The sequence below is a fragment of the Pungitius pungitius genome, chromosome 16 (assembly GCF_949316345.1).
Source record: "Pungitius pungitius chromosome 16, fPunPun2.1, whole genome shotgun sequence".
Classification (NCBI taxonomy): Eukaryota; Metazoa; Chordata; class Actinopteri; order Perciformes; family Gasterosteidae; genus Pungitius; species Pungitius pungitius.
The window spans coordinates 17,664,104-17,690,870 of NC_084915.1; the positions used below are offsets into that span (position 1 = coordinate 17,664,104).

Genomic DNA, 26,767 nt, shown 5'->3' on the forward strand with positions numbered 1-26,767 from the left:
ATCATCATCATCAGGAGGGAAGGGAAACATCCGACTCAGAGGAACATCTTCAGTGCAAGCAGAGCGAGCGAGGGACGAGGTGGAGGTTTCTCCACCAGCAGGGATGCGTTTTATTGCTCATACAGTGACAACTTCTGGCAGTATTATATATATTTTTTTGCATTATGACGAGTCACACTGTGTGACCCATTTACAGTTTTTCTTTTTCTTCTTTTTTGGTTGAGTGCAAACCATGGATCCCTGTCTGCCGTGGTTCTCCTTTTCCCTCCAGAGCAGAGAATCATTCACAAATCCCTAAAGACCCGCCGCGAGGCTCAGAGAATCAGGACAGGAAAGTACTGCACAGCTGCTCCGAGGTGTGAGTACAAGTACAACACGCCGCCATTTACAGGAGGAAAAAACACCACCTTTCAGAACGGTATCAGCTCATCAAGGTTATGTTGGAATGACAAATCACCAGGTACCTTGTTATAATGATGATATACCAAGTACCTTGTGTTAATTATGAAATACCAGGTTCCTTGTCTTAATGACAAAATAAGTGCCTTGTTATGATCTGAATATAGTACCAGGATGTTATAATAACATATATAAGTATTTTGTTATAACAAAAACAATAACAAAATCAGAAATCTCTTCATAATGAGAAAATATCTAAAATATGATTATGACAAAAGACCAAGTATCTCGTTATAATAACAAAATACTGGGTTGTCATAATGAAGAAAAGTCCAAGTACCTGTTAACGTAATTATTCACTCTCCTTGTTTAAGACTCATGGAAACTTTTCCTTCATAACAAGAACCCGTGAGGACTTTCTCTGGAGTTCACTGCTCCGTGTGAGCTGTAAAACATCAAATGTGTCACCCAAAAGAGGTCAGGCTGAAGCTCCCTCCTGGGGGGTCCCTCTCCTCTAACCCACAAGCTTCTCCCCCAGCTGAACTGGAACGTGACCCTACAAACTCAAAACGGATCGGCATTCTTTTTAAGGCTGTTGCTGACTAATAAACATTTAAATTGCCAGCTGCGGAGGTGCAGCTGGCGGGCCTCGGGGGGGGGGGGGGGGGGGGGGGGGGGGTTGGGGGGGGGGGTTGGGGGGGGGGGAAACCATTGATTTACAAGACATAAATATTGTATACACTCCTCTAGCACTCCCACAACTGGAACTCAAACTACACGTATTCAGCCGCGCCACTTGTGGACGTCTCGTGGTATCAACCAATGATGCTTCAACAAAGGGGATCCCTCGTAGCTGCGGTGCTACCAAACAAGGGACATTCTGCTCTACTGAGGCTGCGCACCCATCCGTCCACAGGTCGGGTTTCAGGGCCTGATGCCTGGGGAGTCGCATGTTTGATCGAGGCCACAACGTCCTCACTAAACCCCCTCACTAAAGCCCCTCACTAAACGTCCTCGTGTTTGGAAAGTCCCTGCGCCAACCAAAAGAATTGGGGAATGATTGTGTTAGGGATATGATTTGACGCGTCCAAAATGGCCGTTCTGTAAACAACGAGGAAAGGCTCCAAACCCCTATGATGGGAAGTATTGACCCAACCGGTACCGGAGTCTCCGAAGGGTACTTCGGTTTAACGTTAGCATCTACCAGTGGCTACGAAGGGTATCTCAGTTAAACGTTAGCATCTACTGGAGGCTACGCAGGCTATCTCAGTTTAACGTTAGCATCTACCGCAGGCTACAAGGGGTACCTCAGTTTAACGTTAGCATCTACCGGAGGCTACAAAGAGTATCAAAGTAAAACATTAGAATCTCCTCTTGGACATGTGGAGGTCTGAACTCTAGCAACCTCGGTCCAATGTTAGGACTTTACGCTCGCCAAACAACTTGGATAGATTCAAGGCTAGCATTAAAAAGCAATCGAAGCATTTTTTGGTAAATTACAAATGTAGCTTTACCACCGTTCTTATATTGTTATGTCAAAAAATAGTCGCTAACAAAGGCATATTTGAGAATCCTCATACAGGGTTCTTGTTTCAAAATCAAGCGGCACAAAAAAAAAAGTTTCAAACCAACGGTAATTAGCTAGCTAGCTAAGATAGAAATATACTAGCGACAGTTGTTTTGGCCGCCGAAAATACGAGAAAGCAACGCTTCAACAATGATTACTAGAAAATTTGGCAGCTAAATGTGTAATAACAGTTAGCTACACAGCTATGGAAAAATAAATCACCAGTGGGGTTTAGAGTCAAATTAAAACATGTAGCATTAGCGTTAAGTACTTTGAAAGGGACAATCAAAAGCTACTTTTGGGTTAACGTGGGTTTATCTTTGATCCTTTGAGCTTCATAGGAAGTGTTTAGTCAAATTAGTTTACTCATTACGTATGGTTAACTATTGTTAATATTTCAAGCACAGGTCAGTCTCACCAAGTTAATAAGGGTGCTGTATTATTAAATCAGTATTATTTGATGATTACAATGATGGTATCAAGCTTCTCATCCAAGAAGAAATGAATAAACGCCTGGTTAATATTAACAAATGGATTTAATAAAGCATTGAATGTGTATAAAGGAAGTAGGCTTTAGTAACACATCTGGAGGCACGTGTTCTACAATTTTCTACTATTGTACGAGCCTGTTGGAAAAAACCTCTCATGGGGTTTGTGTAAAAGTAAATACATTTGTAGTCCTTTTAAATAGTTCTGTCAACAACAAAAATATATTTTTAAATACCCATCCACTCAGCTTTCTGATGGGGATACACTTGTATCAACATCTGGAACACTCGAGTCCATGGAGCATTTATTCAGGTAAGTGACCGCTAATCTTTTATAATCTGGTGTTAAGGGCTTTTATCTACTGACAAACTGGGGCTGTAGGATGGCTAGGTCACTGAACCCAAAGGGGGGGGGGGGGGGGGGGGTTTGACTAAAACCAACTGATTGTTTTCGCTTGTTCTAAGTTTAACAGACTTCTAGATATTTGCTCTATATTACGGAGTAAGGAACGGCAAAAACGTGTTTGTTTAAAATACTTTTTACTATCTAAAATGTCACATTTTCTCTCTTGAAGGAGGGGTGGACATTATATCTCATTATTGTATTTTTATAAATCTCAAATGTTAATATTGAAAAGGACATCTTCGGCCAAGATAAGTAAATACATATCAGATCGGATCTTATCCGTACATATAAGATAAATAAGCAATGAGATCAAATCCGTTTCACTGCACGTCCCCGAAAACGTATCTCAGCCCACCACATGAATTAAATCTCCAGCTCTGGCTTCATGACATCTGGTCGGTGGTCAGGATGTAGATCAATTTTTCTCTTTACCTACGGTGGGTTTTAGTTGGAAATTCAATCAACAGATAAAGTCTGCCGGAGCCACGACGACCTTCTATCGGAGACAGGCGCCTTGTGGAGGTGGGTCAGGACAAATGGAGCAGATGGGTTGTGGTTTTGGGAGTCAACTCATTTTTCAGATGGCGGTACCGTGGGGCAGGTGAGGCGTCGCCACTCCGGGGATCCGGTCGGAGTGGCGCTGCGTGTCCGGCAGCAGCTGGCCGGACGGTAACAGGCCAAGCAGCTTCTTAGAAGCGCCTGGCCTCCTCCGGACACGCCGTCGGCTACCGGGACCAGGCCTGTGGCCCTGCCACAACGTCGGGCCGAACAGCGCGGCGCTCGCGCGGGGCCATAGCCGGTCTGTGAAGCCGGAGGCGCCGGGCTCCTGGAAGAACCTGCGCCTAGGGGGGCGATCTTCTCGGTAGATGCGGGGTGCCGTGCAGAGGTCGGGCCCGAGGTCGGAGCGGGGTCGCCGTGGGAACAGGGAGATGCGGCCCTCGAGCGAGGGCCCCATGAGGCCGAGGCTGGTCCTGTCCGTGAGCGAGTCCGTCCGGTCTTCGTAGCTGAGGTCGGCGGGGGCCGAGCACTGCTGCAGGGGCCACCCGCTGCGACCCTTGCCCCCGATGTCCGCAGTGCTGCCCCCCTCGCCGACTTCGCGCTCCGCCTTGACGTCCTCGTCGTCCTCCTCCTCCTCCTCCTCCTCCCGGTCCTCCTCCTCCGCCTCCATGGCGTCCTCCTCCCCGCGCACCGCCTCCGTCGCGCCCTCCTCATCCTCTTCCAGGCCGGTGGGGGGCGGCAAGCGCGGGTCCCGCAGGAAGACCACGATGACGGTGATGTTGTCGCTGGAACCGGCGTCGCGCGCCGAGGCCACCAGCTTGTGGGCCACCATGGTGGTGTCCCCGGCGTTCTCCTCCAGGTGGTCGCTGACCACGTTCACCGCCTCGTCGGGGTTCACCGTGTCCCAGAAGCCGTCGCAGGCCAGGATCAGGTAGTCCTCGGAGCCGTCCAATGGGAAGATGTCGTGGTCTGCGTCGCAGCAGATGTACGGCTTGTGCTCCGAGTCGCCTGCCGGGCAAAGGTTAGCGGGTTATTCGGGTCAGGAGTAAATACTACACGTTAGTACTACACGCTACTATTACACACTAGTACTACACGTTAGTACTACATGAGGCGTGATCCGTCCATCGAAGATCAATACTTTACCGATGGCTCTGGATACCGACAGGCTGCCGTTAACCCTCCAGGTGCCGAACCAGATGACGCAGCCTCCCAGAGCCTCGATCCTCAGCTTCTCATCCTGCAGAACACACAGGAAGCCCGGTGGGCTTTAGTGCTGCGGGTCACACTACTGGTCACTTAGAACCAGGGCCACAAATGCAAAGCTCTAGGAGGCGTAAAATGTATTTATTTAGCTATAGTTTTTTATATAGAGATAAAAACTGTATAATTCCGACACCAAATGTTTTCAGATATAGTTTTGTCACAAATGAAGACTAATGACATAATGAAAACTCCCATTAAGTCCTAATGTCTTCACGGTGTTTAATGACAGAACCCGGTTGGATCTTAGATCAAAGCGTCCGTGACTCTCTGCCATTATCTCTAAATATTGATTTAGTCTCTCTGGAGTCTCCTCAGAGGTTGGAAGTAATTAGTTCAGCTGATACTCCAGCAGTGTTAACCGAGGACTCACCTTCTGAAGAGGAGCTTTGCTAAAGCAGCACGGTCGTTAATACCAGGCGGCTTTATTGAGAAAAATCTTGTCACTGAAACGTGAAGCTGATCACGTTTAAATCTACGATCAGAGTTCTGTTCTGGTTCCACTGATCTTTGTCTCTTTCAGGTGTCTGGTTGAATCTCCATGAACACAAATGAAATATTCTTATCTGTAAAGAGGACTTTCTACAAGCTTGAAGCCTAAAGTACAACATATAAACAGTCCTTCCCCCCCCAGCACCAGATGGGCTGCACGTGAGCGTCACCTCTCGGTCTGGTTTGTGTGGTTTCATCAGCTCCACCACTTGTCCCTTCCTGACCAGGATGACCTGCGAGTCGCCCAGCCAGGCCACGTACAGGGTCCGGCCGCGCAGGAAGGTCACCACGCCCGTCGTGCCGCAACGCACGTGCTGCCAGACGCATGGAGACAAGGTTCAGCACCAAGACGCATAAGTGAACCAGTGAATGGCGTAAAAACCATTCCATGCATCCAAATACCTCTCTGCGGGCCTTCTTCACAAAGCGCTCGTCGGTGACTTTGAAGGCTCCGCACAGCGCCGCGATCGGGTCCTGCTTGAAGCTCTCCTGCTGGACCAAGTTGACGTGGAGGTGGTTGGCGGCGTAGTTGGCGGCGTCCACGCCGCCGTGGCCGTCGAACACCCCGAAGTAAGCCTGTTCCTCCTGACCCTGAGAGACGGTTCCAGCTCAGTCAGCAAACGCCACCAGTCACAGTTGTTTTCAACACCAACGAATGTGCACTTTGTAACCTGAAGGTTGAAGAGCGAGTTGAAGTCGGGGATGATGACGTGCTTGTCCTCCATCTTGCGCCTCATGTTCTTGATGGCGTGGATGGAGGTCTCGTAGTACGGCTGTGGGCGCCGGCGGTACGGAAGCTCCTTCAGCCACTGGCAGCAAATCTCAAAGAGCCTGTTGAAGACCAGCCAGGCCAGCTTCACGGACTCCATCTCTGACACACACACACGCACACACACACACACACACACACACACACCTTTAAGTGTGCTTCAAGTGACCACTGAATATAAACAGTGTATATTTGTGGTGTTCAATGCAATAAAAGCTGCCAAGTGGCTCTTCTTCTCCTTGTATCTATGGAGTTTGTGTTTTGTATGTGTGTGTGTGTGTGTGTGTGTGTGTGTGTGGGAGGTCTACTTTGTCTATGAGTGTGTGAGAGGGAGCCCGGAGACTCACGTGGTAGCGGATCAACTCCTTCCTCCACCGCCGTGTTGAGGTGGTAGACGGAGAAGTCGGTCTGCAGGAGGCTGTCGGCTGTGGCTCTGGCCAGCGCCGCAGCCAGGGAGCAGGGGCAGTTACTGTGGGCGGGGGGGGGGGACACACACAGTTATGAACGGGTTAGGAAGAAACATCATATCAGGATAATCCTCTGTGGAGATCAGCCATGTCTTCCTTCATTAAGCCGGTTTAATGCGCTATGTAACAACGTGCTTTTTCTATTCTTAGAGCGGGGACAACAGAACGGGACAATCCTTCTGTGTAGAATGGATGAGGACACGGATATGGACACGGATATGGACACGGATATGGATAATGACAGGGCAGATGTTAAAAATAAAAGTAATGCATCTATTTGTTAAAAGTTATGGTAGTGCTCGATAAAAAGTCAGAAGTCTTTTACACATTTAATGGATCAAGTGATCATTACGATCGATGAATCCTAAAGTAGGGTTTATCCTCTGGGGAATATAAATATCTGGACAATCCGTCCCATCATTTTAGATATTTTGGTCTGGAATAAGAGGCTGACCAAGTGAATGATGGAGATTAAGACTTTATGCAAATGGTAGGTTTGGGCATAAAAAACGTGGGAAACAATTAAATGAATGAAATAAAAAACAATTATTATTTTGTGAAACACAAATGCTAACGAGAAGGTGTGATGGACGGAAGGCTCTCTGTACACCAGTCGCCGAGATAACTGGGTCGCCTCCTGATGCAGGTTACCACGGCAACCGACTCCTGGATGCTGACCCCTTTGAAACATAAACCTGTAGTGTGACTCGCAGTAGATGGAGGAACACACAGGCGCACTGGCAGTGTATTTGACACATCTAAACCCATCCATATCAGTGTAGAATATATTTAGATTACTCTAAGAATCTAGTAGAATACTCTGATTACTGCTTCCCCTGGCAGTGTATGAAGGTACAAGTACCTCACGCAAACCTACATCACTCCAAGGATCCATCCCATGTCTTCATAGTGGGTAAAAAAAAGGAAGTCAGAACCCAGTTCCCACTTCCTGTTGGAACAAAAGCCCCATTCTACATGATAAATGATACTCATTTAAAAACAGTTATTTTTTATTGTACCTTTCAGAGTAAAACTCTCAGTTGAACCCATTTCACCTGAGTTTGTGATGCCGTTTTATAATTCATCCCAACAAGGTTTATAAAGTAGAACATTTTATTTTGGCCTTAATGTGGTTTTCTAAATGTCTCTTTTTTGTGCAAAGCACAGCGTGCTTCCCTTGAGGATCATTTCCCGCCTTTGTACCCCATAGTATTTGATTTCTGCAGTTACAGTCTGCCTCTCTGTGGCGTCTGAAGTGTTGGACGAGGTACAAATGTAAACATGAGACACAACGGGGAACAGTTCAGTCTCCATGGCAACCTACAAATAACTCTGCTGACGGCCGCCGTATGTACAGAAAGAGTTGAATCGCTCGCTTCATCCTGACGATTTTGGGATGTATTCACGGAAGCAGAGAGTAAAGGAGAGGAAGAGCCAATTGTCACGACGATGAAGATCCTGCTCCTCACGACGATGAAGATCCTGCTCCTCACGATTTAACACCAGTAATGTTCAGAGGTTTAAATGGTGGAGAATCTCTGGTTCTAAAAATAGGCTTGGCCCAGTTGACACACTGTTATCTAGAGCAGAGATATTTCATATATCTATTTGTATATACATGTATGTATAAGAATGGTTATTTTTATCCAGCTGGTCTTTTAACCACATTATTCTGAATACTTTAGAAATAAATAGAAGTATAAAGCTAGTGAGTGTGCCCCCCCTCCCTCCACCACCCCTGGCTGCCCCGTGGGGGTGGATGAGCTCGGAGCCTGTGATTGGCTGTGGCTCGTGCATCACGGTGAGGTCACGTGGAGCGGTGAAGGATTAAAAAAGGAGGGCTTAATCCCGGTTCACACCGTCGCACTGCAACAACAACCCCGGCGTGGTCGGCGCGAGGCCTCGCCGGCGGCCAGGTGATCACCGGGGCCTCAGAGGCTCACACCGGCTCTGACAGTAAACAGCCTCCAGCGGTTACCACGGCGACGCCTTCAAATGTCTTGTTACTCTAAATGACTGCGAATACATGTTAGTGGAACATCGTTTTTAGAATTAGCCATGTAAACAGCTTGGAGAGCTTAAATGGGGTCACAGCCTTTCCATTTGAATAGAGGCCGCGGTGTGTGTGGGTGTGAATGGTAATTGGCCGGCGGGGCGGCGGCACCTTGCACCCTGCCAGCAGGGCGTGTATGGCATGTGGCGCCGGAGCGCCCTGATTGGTCGGAGGGTTAGAGAGGCGGCGTGCAAACACAAGCCCATTGACCACAACGCCATGGTGATTAAGCCCACTCGGGAAAGTAATCTGAAATATGCTGTTTACACACTGGGCTTCTCTCTGAGAAAAAAACATTCAGCCACACAAACAAGTTTAGTTTGGACTGAAGACTGATAAATGTAAAAGTCTACATCACCCGGAACCCAAAAGGCCACAGCAATACTGTGCCCCCCCCCCCTCTTCCCCCACCTATACGCTCAGTGATGGTGCAGCGAGTGTTAGCGGATGACTCATGCACGCAGCCATGGGTTCTTTTCCTTGCTTTTTCTACAAGCTCGTTATTTAGTACAGAATTAGCCCCAGCGTAGAGCAACAAGGTTGTTTCCATGGCAACGCAGCGAACCGCCGGTTCCATGGTTTCTAAATGTTGTTTAAAGGTTGATTCATTCTTTTTTAACATTCTTTAATTCAGCGTTTCGGGGAGAAAAGGGAAAATAATTGCAGTGCGTTTTCCGGCTGTTATGTGAGCAGTTCTCTCGAGGGGATTACGCAACACCACGAGAGGCTGTACGTCACCGCACGCTACCGCTGCACCGGAACCAAGATGGCTTTCAAGTGACTGCACACACGCACGTGCGCGCGCGCACACACAGACACTCATCTCAACTGCTGCAAATCAACACGATTCATACCACTGTATTTAAGTTAATACCACTGTTTATAACTAGTTCAATCTACACCAAGGACACCAGAGGACAGTAAGTCAAACGCGAGACTTGTGTCCCGGCTACGCGTCCTTCAGTGAGACGCTGATAAAGACCGAAAGACAGACTCCGGTAATCGGTGGGGAAACGGGGAAGCGGCCGCGCGCAGAGCATCGCGGCGGCGTCACGTGGTCCTCATTCGAGCCACTTTAACGTGATCAATGTCACCTCCTCCTTCATTTAAAAACTCTTGTTACCTGCGTCTATTGGTCATGTGTTAGTTAGGTACTATTAGCTTAGCATCTACACTGGAAGCCTGAATCATGCGTTCTAAGAGCGGGTCATTGCCCTGCCGCAATGCACCTTGGGAGTTGTAGTTAACTTTCTCGTATACATCGCGTATACATGTTTTTAACTCCTCAGTTCGGTAAGATTTTGAGTTGCTTTGATAACAAAAAAAGAAGTTGGTCTGTATTGTTGAGTCTGGCTTTAATACTCAAACCATTCCGCAGCTTTCGGAGTCAGTTCTTCAAGGGCAGACAAGTAGACGCCCCGGACTCCGTCCACTTTGCATCCGGCGCCACAAACCGGTGACTCATCATTTGAATTATGGGCGCCGGGTGTGAACAAAAGACTCAGTAAAAGCTCTGGGAAAAAAAAGTGTTGACCCGAAACGCTGAAAGAGGGAAAGGAGGACACTGCACACTTTTTAAGGTCATTGCGCTTCCAAAAATGGGGCCTCTGCAGAGCTGAAATTAATTAATGCGCCTGTTTTTAGAGACGTCAATGTGAGCCGCCGCTGAAAGAGCGTCGATTCTCCAATGTTAATAAACCATGATGCAATGTGACTCCCTGTGCTCCATTATTGGTACTGGGCCATAAATCATATATTCTGTAGTAAAATAATCACCATCCCATCGCCCTTTCTTTAAATAATACGGAAGTAAAATACCTCTCGATGTAATATTTGCTGTAAAAAAAACTACATCTGATGTTTTTACAGACCAGAAGGCTATCGTCTCCTGCAGGAGTTTGCATGTTATCAATGGATTTGCATGTTTTGCAGCCGGCTGCTCCGCTTCCTTCTTCCAAAGATTCAAAGAGACTCGTGACTGGCACAGTTTAAGCTGCATTCTCTGTAGTGACCACCAGGGGGGCGACTCCTCTGGTCCCATAGACGTCTATGAGGAAATGACTCTACTTCTGTGTAGTGACCAGCAGGGGGCGACTCCTCTGCTCCCATAGACGTCTATGAGGAAATGACTCTACTTCTCTGTAGTGACCACCAGGGGGGCGACTCCTCTGGTCCCATAGACGTCTATGAGGAAATGACTCTACTTCTGTGTAGTGACCAGCAGGGGGCGACTCCTCTGCTCCCATAGACGTCTATGAGGAAATGACTCTACTTCTGTGTAGTGACCACCAGGGGGGCGACTCCTCTGGTCCCATGGACGTCTATGAGGAAATCACTCTACTTCTGTGTAGTGACCAGCAGGGGGCGACTCCTCTGCTCCCATAGACGTCTATGAGGAAATGACTCTACTTCTGTGTAGTGACCACCAGGGGGGCGACTCCTCTGGTCCCATAGACGTCTATGAGGAAATGACTCTACTTCTGTGTAGTGACCACCAGGGGGGCGACTCCTCTGGTCCCATGGACGTCTATGAGGAAATCACTCTACTTCTGTGTAGTGACCAGCAGGGGGCGACTCCTCTGGTCCCATGGACGTCTATGAGGAAATCACTCTACTTCTGTGTAGTGACCAGCAGGGGGCGACTCCTCTGCTCTGATTTATTTCCTCAGTAAACATTGTAAACATGAGTTTAGGGTCTCAGTCTCTAGTCTCAAGTCTGATGTTCATTTAGTGAACTATGGTCCACGTAGAAAGCAGGGGATGCTTTAGGGCGGGGCTACACGCTGATTGACCGGTCTCTGGGGGAAGTGAATGTCAAACGCGTCTCCATGGAAACACTGCTGCTGTACTTGTCGGAGGATGTAAATCAAATACTGCCTGCCCATCAGTTGCCGGTGGCGACGGAGGGCGGTCGCCGAGGCTCGCTTCTGCGGTAATCCCAGCGAGACACTCTGATTAAGGGATTACTCGCTGCTACTGATTTCAAAGGCTTGGAACGCGTGGACCGGAGCCGACAGGCCGGAGAGGAGAGGACTTCAAGATGGATGGGGTTTTAAAGAGTGGCCCTAGCAATGCGCCCGGCGCTCCCGGCTTTGTGTGTTTCTAAGACAAGATGCCTCAAAGTCACAGAAGTCAGCCTCCTGTTTTTTTTTAAATTGGAGGCTGACTTTGCCTCCGGCAAGCCTCACTTTTCAGAGGTGCTCTAGAAAACCCTCCAGTTACTCTCCCAGAAGCCTCGGAGGACGGACGCCTCCACAGGGACCCTCTCTCCTGGCATCACACTGCTCTGATTAAACAGTGGACAGACACACAACAGCGGGAACAGGACTTTAAAGTCTGCTCGCCGGGAAATGGTGTTTTGTGGTGTGTGTGTGTGTGAGAGGCAGCCTACGCAGGAGGGGTGTCCGATGTGTGTGTTTTATTTTAAACGTACATCGGGTGTGACGCCGTCTTTGAAACTAGTTCAGCTCAGAAAGGAGGTCATTTGCATGTGGGACTTCAGCCGATGGGCTGCTTCGTCTGCTGCAGAGTGACAAAGTCCTCTAACGCTCGCACACACACACACACACACACACACACACACACAGTGCATCCCTCTGTGACTTTGGGACCGAAGCAGCGGCTGGGTCGGGACCTGAGGATGTTCTGAATAAAGCAGGAAACGGGGGACATATTGCCAGATAAACTTGAGAGCTCCATGAAGACCACTCTTTTGTTTATTGGAATGCATAACATGCCCTAACACGTCATAACACGTCATAACATGTCATAACATGTCAAAACATGTCCCAAAGGAATAACCTGAGCTTTGGGGAAACACCGTCACGCTGTATTCTCTATACTGACCACCAGGAGGCGCCTCTTCTCTCCTATAGGAGTCTATGAGAAAAGAGGATTTACCAAAGATGTGTATTTATGTCACGTGTGTTTAGCGGGGAAACAGTTATCATATAAAGTGTTATATGATGATACGTACTTTGGAAAAATTATTTAAAAACATGGCGCACAAGTGGGAAACAATGACCATCCCAGTGGAATTTGTAACTGAGGCGTCTCTCAGTGTTGGGCAGCTCTGATGGTTCATGACAGACGACGCCGTCCCCAGCTTAATAATCCTGCCTTATTCCCAGGAAACGTGCCTCTTAGAACCGAAACCTGCAGGCCTCCGTTACCTTTGAAACACACAAATAGGATCCCGAAAAAACATGCACATTAAAAAATCATCCGTAGAATATTAAGAAATAATACACTCATCCCTATTTTTCATTAATTATCATGCACTTCATCATTAATGGCACCGGCTTTGTCGGCGGATTTAACGCCGTTTTACCGCTGAAAGGCGGATTTCTCGCTGGCGGAGTGAACCTCTCCTCGGGGCAGATTGCTCCGCCTCCTGAAACGGTCACCGGCGGTTACGTGTGAACAGTGTGGGAGTGATGAGTGATGAGTGTAGGTGAGTGTGTGTGTAGGTGTGTGTGTGTGTGTGAGTGTGTGTGTGTGTGTGCGTGCGTGTAGCTGAGTGTGTGTGTAGGTGTGAGTGTGTGTGTGTGTGTATGTGTGTGTGAGTGTGTGTGTGAGTGTGCGTGTAGCTGAGTGTGTGTGTAGGTGTGAGTGTGTGTGTGTGTATGTGTGTGTGAGTGTGTGTGTGAGTGTGCGTGTAGCTGAGTGTGTGTGTAGGTGTGTGTGTGTGTGTGGGCAGGTGGACCTTAGCGCTGCTGCATGCAGTATTTCCCTACTTGTGCAGGACGGCCTGAGGGAAGTCCTCCTTAACAGAGCCGCGGGGGGGATGTTAGGGGTGGGGGGGGGGGGGGGGGGGATTGACCTTCATCCAGAGGACGAGTGAATGTCTTCAACGAGTTTAATCCACATCAATGCTTCCTGTTCTGAAGGATTATTGACTGTTCGCCCAAATAAGGGACAAGAAAATGTGTCGCAGTTTCACAGTCTTTGTCCTTAAATAAATCTGTCACCTGCAGCTCCTCCAACACCACTTACTCTATGTGTTGAGTGTGTGTGTGTGTGTGTGCGTGTGCGTGTGCGTGTGTGTGTGTGTGTATGTGTGTGAGTGCTGGAGGATCTACCCCCTCGTTCTTTACAGCTACTGCAGACGTTTCTGTTTAATGAGGTCTAGAAAGGCTTTCCCCTAAATTACTATCCATCAGCTGTGTGTGTGTGTGTTTGTGTGTCTGTGTGTGCGGTTGTGTGTGTGTGTGTGTGTGTGTGTGCGCTCACCAAAAAAACACAGTCAATTAAGGTCTTTTCAAACGTATTGACTGTTTTCTTCTACACAATCAAATATTTTGAATCATGCTTTGTTTACATCACATTTCTGATGTGAGAACGTTGCGAAACCCATTGAAACGCCGTCAACTCAAAACCTCGGCGAGGCGGCGGCGGCGGCGGCTTGGAAGCTCCTCTCAGGAGAGACGTGCCAGCAATCACTTGACCCGAGAACAGCGACCCACATTTGTCCCATTTAACAGATTCTAAACCATCGCTGTGTTAACGTCTCATGGATGGAACAATAAAAACCCACAAAGCCTTTTAGCACACTGTGATTACTGTCCTTATCGTCTCCTGGGCCGACGAGGCGTCAGGGCGACCTGGAAGGATGGGAATGTGAAGCCAGTTTCTCCATCCTATCAACACGAGGCAAAAAGCAGCTTGTTCATGGACCCCTCAAGTCTCCTGTCCTGTGGTCTCCATGACAGCTTAAAGGCTCTGAAGTTCAGAGCACTGGATGAACTCTTGAAGGGCTCCACACGGGTTCCTGCTGAAGCGTCTTCCCAGAAGCCATTTCCTTCTGAAGAGCCCGTTGTTGAAGGAATAGTTTTTCAAAGGTTCCCCCATTTAAGAGTTGGGATGAAACCATCTGATAATACCAGCGTTCTAGATAGACCCCATGGGTGGGTTCTAGATGAAACATACATGGCGTGTCTATAGAACCTCTCAGATGGCTGTAGGTATAAAAACCCCCAAAGAGTTCAGGTGGAGTCTTTAGAAAAAGGTTGTACCAGAAACTAAAAGCCCTTTTCTGAGAGGACAGACTTCGTTCTTCTAGCACCTTTTTATCTCTAGGAGTTGTACTGATCACGATGATACACTTCCTGGCTTTGTAATGAGAAGAAATGCATAATTTAGCACCAAGCTAAAAAAAGACTCAAGGATGAACTGAATAGTGAAGGTTACAGTGACCTCACATCTGTTCTTGTGGTAACGCGTTGAGCTACTTTCTTCAGATTTACGATAGAAAAGACTTTTGTACTATTTGTCATTTGTGGTCGTAACCGTACCCCTCTTTAAAACTCACCTGTGACCATGTTTGGACTGAGTAGGAGAGACGTCTAAATAGGACACCATTCACTAAATGAACATCATGCTGCATTGAAGAAGACTTGAAACTAGACTGGAGACTGAGACCATAAACTCATGTTTACAATGTTTACTGAGGGAATAAATCAAGAGAGAAGTAGAGTCATTTCCTCATAGACGTCTATGGGAGCAGAGGAGTCGCCCCTGCTGGTCACTACACAGAAGTAGAGTCATTTCCTCATATACGTCTATGGGAGCAGAGGAGTCGCCCCCTGCTGGTCACTACACAGAAGTAGAGTCATTTCCTCATAGAGGTCTATGGGAGCAGAGGAGTCGCCCGCTGCTGGTCACTACACAGAAGTAGAGTCATTTCCTCATAGACGTCTATGGGAGGAGAGGAGTCGCCCCCTGCTGGTCACTACACAGAAGTAGAGTCATTTCCTCATAGACGTCTATGGGAGCAGAGGAGTCGCCCCCTGCTGGTCACTACACAGAAGTAGAGTCATTTCCTCATAGACGTCTATGGGAGCAGAGGAGTGGCCCCCCGCTGGTCACTACACAGAAGTAGAGTCATTTCCTCATAGAGGTCTATGGGAGCAGAGGAGTCGCCCCCTGCTGGTCACTACACAGAAGTAGAGTCATTTCCTTATAGACGTCTATGGGACCAGAGGAGTCGCCCCCTGCTGGTCACTACACAGAAGTAGAGTCATTTCCTCATAGACGTCTATGGGAGCAGAGGAGTCGCCCCCTGCTGGTCACTACACAGAAGTAGAGTCATTTCCTCATAGACGTCTATGGGAGCAGAGGAGTCGCCCCCTGCTGGTCACTACACAGAAGTAGAGTCATTTCCTCAGACGTCTATGGGAGCAGAGGAGTCGCCCCCTGCTGGTCACTACACAGAAGTAGAGTCATTTCCTCATAGACGTCTATGGGAGCAGAGGAGTCGCCCCCTGCTGGTCACTACACAGAAGTAGAGTCATTTCCTCATAGACGTCTATGGGAGCAGAGGAGTCGCCCCCTGCTGGTCACTACACAGAAGTAGAGTCATTTCCTCATAGACGTCTATGGGAGCAGAGGAGTGGCCCCCCGCTGGTCACTACACAGAAGTAGAGTCATTTCCTCATAGAGGTCTATGGGAGCAGAGGAGTCGCCCCCTGCTGGTCACTACACAGAAGTAGAGTCATTTCCTTATAGACGTCTATGGGACCAGAGGAGTCGCCCCCTGCTGGTCACTACACAGAAGTAGAGTCATTTCCTCATAGACGTCTATGGGAGCAGAGGAGTCGCCCCCTGCTGGTCACTACACAGAAGTAGAGTCATTTCCTCATAGACGTCTATGGGAGCAGAGGAGTCGCCCCCTGCTGGTCACTACACAGAAGTAGAGTCATTTCCTCAGACGTCTATGGGAGCAGAGGAGTCGCCCCCTGCTGGTCACTACACAGAAGTAGAGTCATTTCCTCATAGACGTCTATGGGAGCAGAGGAGTCGCCCCCTGCTGGTCACTACACAGAAGTAGAGTCATTTCCTCATAGACGTCTATGGGAGCAGAGGAGTCGCCCCCTGCTGGTCACTACACAGAAGTAGAGTCATTTCCTCATAGACGTCTATGGGAGCAGAGGAGTCGCCCCCTGCTGGTCACTACACAGAAGTAGAGTCATTTCCTCATAGACGTCTATGGGAGCAGAGGAGTCATTGTAGGCTAGTTCAGTTTCAGCCTTTAACCCCCCCACCAGCCCCTCCCAAACCCTCCATGAAAGTGATGCGAGTGGAGGCAACGTGAGACTGGAGATGGAAACAAAAGTCTGACAAGTGGACAATTCGGTCCACTCGTCCATTTCCCATAAATACCTGAGAGGATGAAGTGTGGTTTTGGATGTAAACTGCGACATGACTGGTTGGCGCGGGTGGTAATTGTAGTTCACACAGCAGCATGATTTTAATCATACTTGAGAATAAAACCCTCTGCACACACACACACACACACACAGTGTTCAAAGGAAGCCGCTGTTCAGATGTGACTCCCAGCTGCCTGCAGCCGAATGGATTAAAAGCTAACAGGCATCATTTTAACACACACACACACACACACACTACCTTCACATCCCCAAACTGGTTCTATAGCATATTGCTCCACCCCCCCTACTATCATACAGAGGGGGTCTCTCCTCCTGCAGAAGTCTATTATTAGCTGTTCAACCCAGAGACAAACTAATGACACGTTGGGATGAATCACCGGAGCTGCTGCCTCCGACTGTCATTACTCTCGACAGTAGACGGCCGCGTAGGCCGCTGGCCGCCGCACAAACGCACAAACACACAAACACACACACAGCGCCGGTCTGCTTCGTGATGCAGCGAAAGTTCTCCTCCTGGGTGGTGCGAGGCCCACGTGTCTGCAGCCCCCCAGACACAAGAACTGTGTTTCATATGCGTGAAAATAAAATAAAAGTGTGTTTTATTATTATTATTATTATATTCACTTATAAGACTATTACTGCTCATGCATTCATGTAAAAGCAGGACTGTTGTCTCTGGTGGAGCTATTAGTCTATTATCGTCGTCATTGATTTATCTGTTGATTATACTGTTGATTACAATCATTGTGTCCAAAATGGTGAGAAATGCTGTCAGAAGGCAAAAGAGTGCAAAGTGACACCTTCAGAATGTTTGTTTGTTGATTCCAAACCTCGAAAGTTGACCGTCTGATTGCTGTGAATAAGTCACAGTTTCAACCCGGTGTGTCGCTGCGCTGTTTCTCAAAGCACCGTTATCAAGCTGCCACGAAGGAGGCAGCCTTCAGACGACTACAAAAACACCATTATTACGCTCCGGACATCACCATGACGACCGAGGGACGGGATGTACAGAGGTGTCGGCGTGACTGACGGCGCCTGAGTGATGCGTTGGATCCCGTATCGACAGAAAGGTCCATATCGTCACCTTTTTAAACTGACATGTTACAGATGTTGTGCACCTCGGCCGCACAAAGGCAATCTACATGAGACACTCCAGTAACTACCATGTAAAGCCGAGGGGGGGGGGGGGACGGGCACAGGCTCAGCAGATAGAAGGGGGGTCGTCTCTACCAATGATCCCCCTTCAGGCAGCCGTATTGTCATCATGAACCCAGACCAGTAGTTATTTAACCCAAAACATCTGGATATGAACACTACGCGAAGTCCCCCCCTCATAGTAGACGGGCTAATCACAGCGTAGCATGTGACAGCTGGCCGTCTCATGACCGGATTCAGATGTTCTTCGTGGTCAGGCCGGTTATCCTCCCGACCTCTTCGTTACCCGGAGAGGTCGCTCAGTCTGTCGCGTGTCTACTTCCATCTCAAAAACCACTTCTTCGGTAATTACAGAAATTAAAATGTGCAGTTAGTGACAGTGTCGTCCCCATGGTAACCTGTCAGCTGGACTGAGGAGCGGAAGGGGCGGGGCATAGCGAGCGGTGAGTTGTGGCCAGAGTGGAAAAAGAGAGACAAGAGAGACTTCTCCTCACATCTGCATGTCTGCAGCCTTTCATCGCCGTGCGTTACATGAACGTCAAACAGAGCCACAGACTCATAATCTACGTGTCACCTCAACGTAAACATGTGACACATTATCTTGTTTTTTTTTCCGTGGCCATCTTGGTAATATTCACAAAGATTATTCCTGGAGCGAGTGTTCAAACAAACGGTGCAATTCTGTTTACACGAAGCAGAAAAAAACAGACGGCCCCATTTTGACCTTGTAAGCAGCTGGAAGGTCGCGGTGGGATCTTTGAGGATGGACGTGCTCCAGAGATCGATTCCTGGGCTCCATCGAGCAGGACGTAGTTAATGAGATGCCTCCTTGGCCGGGGGACAGAGACACAGGGACACCTCGCTCAGGCAGTGAGCTACAGTCACCTTGAAGGGTTTTACGCCACCCTAATTCTCCACCCAATTGCGGCATGTTTCTGCTTTGTCCAGCATCGAGAGGCTCGTACCTTCAGACATTCAGATAAATGTATTCAAGTAAAAACCACATCACTTGTAACATACTTTATTTCTCACGCACTTATTTCCGGGTATACTTGAGGTTATACTATTCAAGGTTGCTCTGCTCCCATAGACGTCTATGAGGAAATGACTCTACTTCTGTGTGGTGACCAGCAGGGGGCGACTCCTCTGCTCCCATAGACGTCTATGAGGAAATGACTCTACTTCTGTGTAGTGACCAGCAGGGGGCGACTCCTCTGCTCCCATAGACGTCTATGAGGAAATGACTCTACTTCTCTCTTGATTTATTCCCTCAGTAAACATTGTAAACATGAGTTTATGGTCTCAGTCTCTAGTTTCAAGTCTTCTTCAATGCAGCATGATGTTCTTTTAGTGAATGATGGTCCATTTAGAGTCAAACAGACCATGAAGCAGTGGATGCTTTTGGGCGGGGCTACACGCTGATTGACAGGTTTCTACAACGTCTACAAAGTCTCTTTGTCACTCCTGCGTATTCTAAATATAGTGACTTCGCAAAGTTAGTTGCAAAAAAAAAGCAACGTTGCGTCGATGGTCCACCCGTGACCCAGTCTGTGGTTTGGTACGAAAGGTCGTGACTCGCGGCGGCCCGCTGCGTGTCGAGAGGGAAGAGGCCGTCCCTCCGGTTCCTGCTGCTCACAGGCTGCATGATGGAGAGACGCAGGCTGTTCGTCTTTGAATCTGCACACATTCCCAGTTTGTTTCTTCTATTCTCATTGAACTTTTGTCTCTTTTGCTTGTTGAGTTCCGTTTCTGCATTTTGTTCAAACCAAAATAACCTCCGTCCGTGAAGAGGAACGAGAGGCCGTTTAAACACGCGTCTCCAGCATCTCACTGGACACATCGTTCCCTTTTCTCTGCACGCACCAAAACACGCGTCTATGCAAAACCTAAAAATACATCAAATTTCCTCCGGTGCCATCGGCGGTAAACAGGAACGCGAGCATGCTGTCAGCCCCGAATGGTGAGGGGGAGGGGAAGCTGTGCGAGAACGTTGAATGCTCAATGACCTTATGTATATTCATATCTCTGCAGCCAATCCAACCTGCACCATCTGAGGCCGAGGACGACACCAAGACGCAGTGGATTAATACCGGTTACTGGGGTGCGGGGGTGGGGGGGGGGGGGGGCATCTGACAGAAGCGTGTGCTCTCCATCACTGCTGGAGCTCACCGGGACCTTTTGCATACGAGCACGCATGAGCTGAAACTGGCAGGCTTAAGCAAATATAAATCGTACATTTGTATATTCGTGAGGAGCAGCTTGGGCTCCAGATGAGTCCTTCAGCTTCTCCACCTATTTTGGATTTGAGAGAAACCAGGGCACTCTCTCTCTCTCTCTCTCTCTCTGTGAAGTCACCAGCTCCTACAGAGATTCTGAAGAAAACTCACTAAATTCACGCATATTATTGAGCAGCTTTAATAACCTGTGTATTATGGACACTGGATGTTAAAATGAAATGTCATGAGCTGGGATGTGTGTGTGTGTGTGTGTGTGTGTGTTGTTCATTTTAAGAGCCTCTCTAACGATGGAGGCTATTAACGTGTGCCTGGTGCGGGTTATTTTTAGCCCGCATGAAGATGCGCTCCGTGCGATGGCGATGGCTTCCTCCTCCCTCCTCCACCATCGTGACGTCGCGCTGTTACGCACGAGAACAGGGGTTCACCTTTTGTGAGCCCCTGCATTTAATATTTAGGATTAAATTGATTATAACACATGATGTCATCACACAGCCCGGGGCAGGTGTAAACTGGTGCATTTTTAAAGTCCTCGCCATGTCTCAGCGGAGACACTTGTCTAAACTTGGCGCTGGACACACCCAGAGGAGCCCGGTTTACGGGATGTGGGACCCGGCCAGGGTCAACACGCGGGCCGCTTAAGCTGTGCCTTTATGTTACATCCATGACGCACAACAAACACGGCATTAAGCAAAAGCGAAAGAAGAACCAAGAGGAGACTTAACTATTTGTAAAGGTGCTGGAGACACAGGTCGAGGCATTCCCCCTCCACTTCGTCCTCGCCCACCTGCTCCGACAAAGGGCGCATCGGCGGCGGGTCGCTCTCCTGCAGCGGCATCCTCATCTCCCGGAGGAACAGCTCCAGGAACCGTCGGAAGGTTTTCTCCTCTGCTATAGAGCCGGCCATCCTCTCTCATTCCTGGGCAGACGGAGAGACTGGAGTCGGTGCTCTGGACCGAACTGGACGGGACCGTCTGTTGCACGAGCTCTCTAGGTGGAGCGTACCGGGGGGGGGGGGTGTGTGCGGGGCTACCGGTGTAGGGGGGCGGGAGGAGGGGGGCACCTGAGTGGATGCGGGGACCGTCTCTCCGGTGTGTCACTGCTGGACTGGGCTCGCTGTCGGGAGCCGGACCGACACCCCCATTCAGAGCTGGGCGGGAGCGCGCACCGCGTTGTTCAGGGGATTTCGGACGGATCGTCAGACCGCGGTGGGTGACGTCAGAGGGAACGCGGGGGTTTATGCGCAGGTCGTGAACGCGCACGTAACGCTCATCCTTGACGTCTAAGATGGGGATTTTTTTTTTAACTTTGAGGCACGACGGGGGCTTGTCGGTGACGTCAAACAAAAGCTGCATTTTTTTATAATGACAGTAAATATGTCACATTCACAAAAATAGGTCCTTAATATATATATATATATGGACCTATTTTTGTATATACACACATGTATAGTGAATTCAGCATGTTTTAAAATCGTCCTACATACCCCAAAGGAAGTATACAACTGTTCTGGTTTTGATAAATTAGAACGCTTCATTTCAGCGGGGAGATATATTTAGTAGGCCTATACTGATCATGTGACCCGTCTCAAAGGCTTTTAGCTGCAGCATTGAAGGTCTTGAATAACTGATGAAGAGCACGGTGGTTTAAAACGTCTCATAATATTAACGCAGAAGTGGAAGTCGGTCTGCGGTATTTCGAAGTTTCCCCATTTGTCTGGTGAACCATGTGTGGAAAATATTGTGATGCCAGAGCCAGTTTCCTCCCCCGGGTGACATGGACGTCTATTTCAGGTGTTGACACATTTAAAGTTCCTGTCTGGTTTAAAATGTAAATGTATTTCACCTTCAATGTGCGTGAAAAAATGTACAATTAAAAACAAAAAGAAGTGGTTTGACAGGAATTTTGCTATCAATGAACTCTATTGAGGTATGTAAATGTTAAAAGTGAATGTTTCACGTTACAGTCTCAAAAATGTGTTGATTTGTTTCTTGGTTTATAATCTGAATCCCTTTGTGAAATTATTCATGTCAATACAATTATTCAAATCTATTGAAACGCAGATATTTTTTATATTTAATACTTCTTAAAAACCCTTTCATTAATCCCACACACCTGGTTTTTCTAACCTGTTCCACGGCTACATTTACTTTATTTAAACATTAGTCGCGTCTCACAACAACAGCGGAACAGAAAAACAAACCCCGCTTCTACTCGGACATCTTTTGCGTGCGGACCCGGAAATGTGTGCGTCGTTGTTTTTACTCCCCACCCCTACCAGCGGCTCCTCAGCATGAAGGAATCGAACATGGCTCTCCCGGTGAGCATGGGCGCCCTGCTGCGGGCGGACCTCCCGGAGGACGCCGCGTGCCGGGACGACGGGCTGTGCGTGGTGGGCGTGTTCGGTAAAAGCGGCGCGCAGCCGGGCCCGCAGAAGGAGACCATCCTCAACGACCTGACGGACAAACACGTCTTCTCCCTGTTCGGCGGCCTGCGGGACGGCGGCACGCCGGACAGCAGCATCCGGGCCTTCTACCAGCAGGAGAGCCGCGTGCTCTACCTGCTGCTCTCCTCCGTGTGCGACGGCCGCCAGCTGCTGCGCGCCTGCGAGTCCCTGAGCGCCGGCACGGGCCACTCGGACGCGCACGACGTGTGGACGCGCCTGGACAGGCAGCACTGCCTCCACCTGCTCTACATGTTCTCCGTGTGCCACGTCCTGCTGCTGGTGCACCCCAACCAGACCTTCGACGTGACGCACGACCGGCTCTTCCGCGCGCTGGACGCGCTGCGGCAGAAGGTGCTGCCGCTGATGCGCGCGGCCGTCAAGGACTGCGCGGTGTCCAAGGAGTGGAAGCTCAACTGCCGGCCCTGCCCCCCCCGGCTGCTCTTCGTCTTCCAGATGAGCGGCTCTCTGAAGGTCCGTGTGCGCTGGGGCCAAAACTCACGCGCACGCAGTGCGTCATGCGAAAACCCCTCGTCCCAGAAGTCCCGTTCATTCAGTAAAAGGACAGCGATCAAAATATAATTAAAGTAGCAGAATTACCCTTTATTATAATCATCCATACTTAAGTATCAGATTGTAACGATCTCTGCAATGAGGGGCCGTCCTATGAGGTTCTTCTCAGTCGCTGTAGACGAGTAACACGGTTCTTTAGAAAGTTTCAGCTTGAATACTTTTCTGTTTGTTTCGGGTGGATTTAACAAACCCTGCTTCCTGTCCCCTCTCCCCCCACCCCCCCGAAGGTCTCCGCCAACGGCTCGGAGTCCGGAGGGAACCCCGACAAGCCCAAGAAGCACTCGCCCCGCCGCCGGCTGCAGCACGCGCTGGAGGACCAGATCTACCGCATCTTCCGGAAAAGCCGAGTGTTGACCAACCAGAGCAGCAACTGCCTGTTCACCGTGCCGGCCAACCAGGCCTTCGTGTACGTGATCCCGGCGGAGGACGAGGACCCGGTGGGCGCCCTCCTGGGCCAGCTGCGCTCCGTCTGCACCCTGTGCGAGGCGGACCCCGCCCCGGCGGTGTCGGGCCCGAGGCGCTACCAGCAGACGCGGCGGTCGGCCCGGCCGCCCGGGGGCGGCCCGGCCGGCGCGCTGATGGGCGGCGGCCAGCTGGTGGACTGCAGCTTGAGGGAGTTCCTCTGGCAGCACGTGGAGCTGGTGCTCACCAAGAAGGGCTTCGACGACAGCGTCGGCCGCAACCCGCAGCCGTCCCACTTCGAGCTGCCCACCTACTCCAAGTGGGTCCAGGTGGCCTCCAGGCTGCACCAGGTGCTGGTGGGCGACCCGGACGAGGACGTGGCGGACCTGGCCCTGAAGGTGCAGGGCCAGCTGAAGGTGCTGGAGGGATTCCTGGACGCCGACACAAAGTTCTCCGAGACCCGCTGCCAGAAGGCGCTGCCGCTGGCCCACAGCGCCTACCAGTCCAACCTCCCCCACAACTACACCACCACGGTGCACAAGAACCAGCTGGCGCAGGCGCTGCGCGTGTACAGCCAGCACGCCCGCGGCGTGGCCTTCCAGCGCTACGCCCTGCAGCTCCACGAGGACTGCTACAAGTTCTGGAGCAACGGACACCAGCTGTGCGAGGAGCGCAGCCTCACCGACCAGCACTGCGTCCACAAGTTCCACCTGCTGCCGCAGCCGGGCGAGAAGACGGACGTGGACCGCAACCCGCCCGTCCTCAACCACAACAGCAGGGGGCGCTCCACCAGCGCCTGCAACTGTGGCCGCAAACAGGCGCCCCGCGAGGATCCGTTTGACGTCCAGGCGGCCAATTATGACTTCTACCAGGTCCGAATGGCGCTTACCGGTCTTCACTATGAGCCGCCGCGGTCACCTGACTCGGAGCTCGGTCAACTCAAGTGTCATTTTGTAGAAATGTTTGGTTTAATGCACATGATCATTTCATTATCTAACGTTTCAGGTAGTTGTACCTTCACGTTGTTTCCTTTTTAAACCACATTTATAAAGAAAACAACATTCTTGTCATTTAATAAAACATATTTATATTTACAGTTTTTCTAGAAGCTCATTAAAGTGACATTTTAAGCGAGAGCATCACAGTGATGTAATAATTCCGTGAGGATGATTATGTACATTTTATATAACACTGAGGAATGCTTTTCAATACTTTGATATGTTTGTTAATTAATAATATTAATTATTAATGCAGGACTTGTTTGTACTATTATCTGCTTTTCCCTTTGATCTCTGCTGATGTTTCTTTGCTGATCAGCTGCTGGAGGAGAAATGCTGCGTGAAGCTGGAGAGGATCGACTTTCCCGTCTTCCAGCCCAGCACCCCCGACCCGGCGCCGGCCTGCCCGCCGCCCCCGCGGCCCCCGAGCGAGGCCTCGGAGCCCGGCGAGACGCAGCAGGCCAAGGAGCCGAGCGCCGCCCGGAGCCACACCCCCCCCGCCGACGCCAGCCTGAGCCTGGACCTCAGCCTGGGCCAGTCCAGCGACAGCTTGGGGCCCTACGGGGACGGGGAGAGGCCCGAGGTCCAGCCCAAGAGGCCGAGCCTGGTGGACCGCCAGCCCTCCACCGTGGAGTACCTCCCGGGCATGATGCACTCCGGCTGCCCCAAGGGCCTCCTCCCCAAGTTCTCCAGCTGGTCGCTGGTCAAACTGGGCCCGGCCAAGTCCTACAACTGCCACACCGGGCTGGAGCAGCCGGGCTTCCTGCCGGGCTCCTCCTTCCTGCTGCCGTGGGACCTGGTGATCCGCTCCCGCTCGGAGGAGGACGCGGGACTGACGGAGCCCCTGGACGGGGGCGCCTCCTCGTGGCCGGCGCCCAACAAGACGCTGGTGGGGAAGCGGGGGAGCACCGGGGGGCTGGGCCGCGGCCGGCGGCGGGACGACGTGGCCCGCATCTTTGTGGGGTTCGAGTACGAGGACGCCAGGGGGAGGCGCTTCATCAGCTGCGGGCCGGATAAGATCGTGAAGGTTCTGGGGCCCGGCGGCGCCAAGGACCCCGCCACCCGGGTGCTGAACACGGACATGCCGCTGTACGTCCCGTCGCCCTCGCAGGGCCGCGGACTCAAGTCTCACTTCGCCCAGCTGACCCGCCTCTTCATCGTGGTGCCCGACGCGCCTCTGGAGGTCACCCTCAACCCACAGGTGAGTCCACGTCACCCCCCCCCCCCCCCCCCCCCCACGGCTGAGCTGTATGAGTGAAGCGTCTTTGGCTGTTTGCAGGTGCAGCCCGGCCCCCCTCCCTGCCCGCTGTTCCACCCGGAGCAGACGGATCTGGTTCTGCCGCCTGACGGGTTCTGGGTCCTCCGGTTCCCTTACTCCTACGCGACGGAGCGCGGCCCCTGTCTCCCCCCCAAAGAGAACCAGCCCCTCAACAACTACAAGGTGCTGCGCGCCATGCTGAAGGCCGCAGCCGCCAGCCCCCCCGCGCCGTGAGCCCCCGGCGCCGCGGCCGACCCGTTCGTTCGCTCTAAACGCGGCTGAGAAGGTTTTTGATGGACAGTCGGCGAAAAAAGCCCCAAAAACCTCATTTTCATTTAAAATGTGAAACACGCTTTAATGCAACGAATAATGAATGAATATGTGGTTACTTCTTCTACCACTGCTGTCAAATATTGTACATTATTACCTTTTTTATTTATGTAAATAAATGTGTACAACTGCATCTCATTTTAGTGAACCATAAATACCAAGGTGTGAAGGTGTGAAGGTGTGAAGTGTTGTGTACAGTGGTATCACTATAAAACACAGATGATGCTCCTCTGATTACTGCTGACATCCACTGCAGGATGGAAAGGAACATTTGATGTTTTTCTGTAAATAAAAGGTTTTTGTCAGATTTTGTTTGATCATCATCATCGATGTTAAATAGTGCCTTGTACATTTTGACCACTAGATGGACTCCTTCAAACATCTTTTAATTGAGGTTTCTCTCAGAGTTCCCACATCACTGCTTCTCTCTCAAATTTAGCTTTTGACTTAAAATCTATTTTTTCTTTGAAGGAATTAGACATAAACTAAAGTGACTTTTAAAAGCTTCTTCAGCCGACTTGCTGCCACAAATAAAAACAATGACTTTACATGAAAATATTCTTCCTGTGCTTCTGTAATATTTTTTTAATGAAGTAGAAGATGTAAAAAGACTATTTTATGATTGTTTAGATATTAATCCTAATATTTCTCCCTCCAGACTCCAAAAATAGCTTTAAACAGTCTGTGATTTACAGTGTAATTTAGTTACATGACTCATGTGTCTTAGTGAGATGAGTTAAATGATCAATACACACACACACACACACACACACACACACACACACACACACCTTGAGGAATGTG

At 50.0% G+C, this 26,767-nt stretch overlaps 2 protein-coding genes across 2 annotated transcripts; one reads left to right on the forward strand and one right to left on the reverse strand.

The window, feature by feature from the left end:
• Positions 1-1,089: 1,089 nt before the first annotated feature.
• On the reverse strand, positions 1,090-20,976 carry ppm1e (protein phosphatase, Mg2+/Mn2+ dependent, 1E). The gene is made up of 7 exons (XM_037466909.2): positions 20,685-20,976; positions 6,230-6,351; positions 5,785-5,984; positions 5,516-5,704; positions 5,284-5,427; positions 4,505-4,598; positions 1,090-4,366 (listed from the first exon to the last, which is right to left on the reverse strand). The coding sequence occupies exons 1-7, from the start codon at positions 20,864-20,866 to the stop codon at positions 3,438-3,440; spliced, it is 1,860 nt and encodes a 619-aa protein (XP_037322806.2). The 5' UTR covers positions 20,867-20,976; the 3' UTR covers positions 1,090-3,437.
• Positions 20,977-22,046: 1,070 nt separating this feature from the next.
• smg8 (SMG8 nonsense mediated mRNA decay factor) lies at positions 22,047-26,270 on the forward strand. Its single transcript, XM_037466908.2, has 4 exons — positions 22,047-22,876; positions 23,203-24,249; positions 24,695-25,576; positions 25,655-26,270. The coding sequence occupies exons 1-4, from the start codon at positions 22,253-22,255 to the stop codon at positions 25,865-25,867; spliced, it is 2,766 nt and encodes a 921-aa protein (XP_037322805.2). The 5' UTR covers positions 22,047-22,252; the 3' UTR covers positions 25,868-26,270.
• Positions 26,271-26,767: the final 497 nt, after the last annotated feature.

Excerpts from the sequence above, each read along its gene's own strand:
- ppm1e (XM_037466909.2), bottom strand. The coding sequence starts at position 20,866 with ATGGCCGGCTCTATAGCAGAGGAGAAAACCTTCCGACGGTTCCTGGAG. Across the intron at positions 5,985-6,229 it reads AGGAGTTGATCCGCTACCAC|AGATGGAGTCCGTGAAGCTG; the intron begins GTGAGTCTCCGG and ends TGTGTGTGTCAG. Across the intron at positions 5,705-5,784 it reads ACTCGCTCTTCAACCTTCAG|GGTCAGGAGGAACAGGCTTA; the intron begins GTTACAAAGTGC and ends ACCGTCTCTCAG.
- smg8 (XM_037466908.2), top strand. The coding sequence starts at position 22,253 with ATGAAGGAATCGAACATGGCTCTCCCGGTGAGCATGGGCGCCCTGCTG. Across the intron at positions 22,877-23,202 it reads AGATGAGCGGCTCTCTGAAG|GTCTCCGCCAACGGCTCGGA; the intron begins GTCCGTGTGCGC and ends ACCCCCCCGAAG. Across the intron at positions 24,250-24,694 it reads CCAATTATGACTTCTACCAG|CTGCTGGAGGAGAAATGCTG; the intron begins GTCCGAATGGCG and ends TTTGCTGATCAG.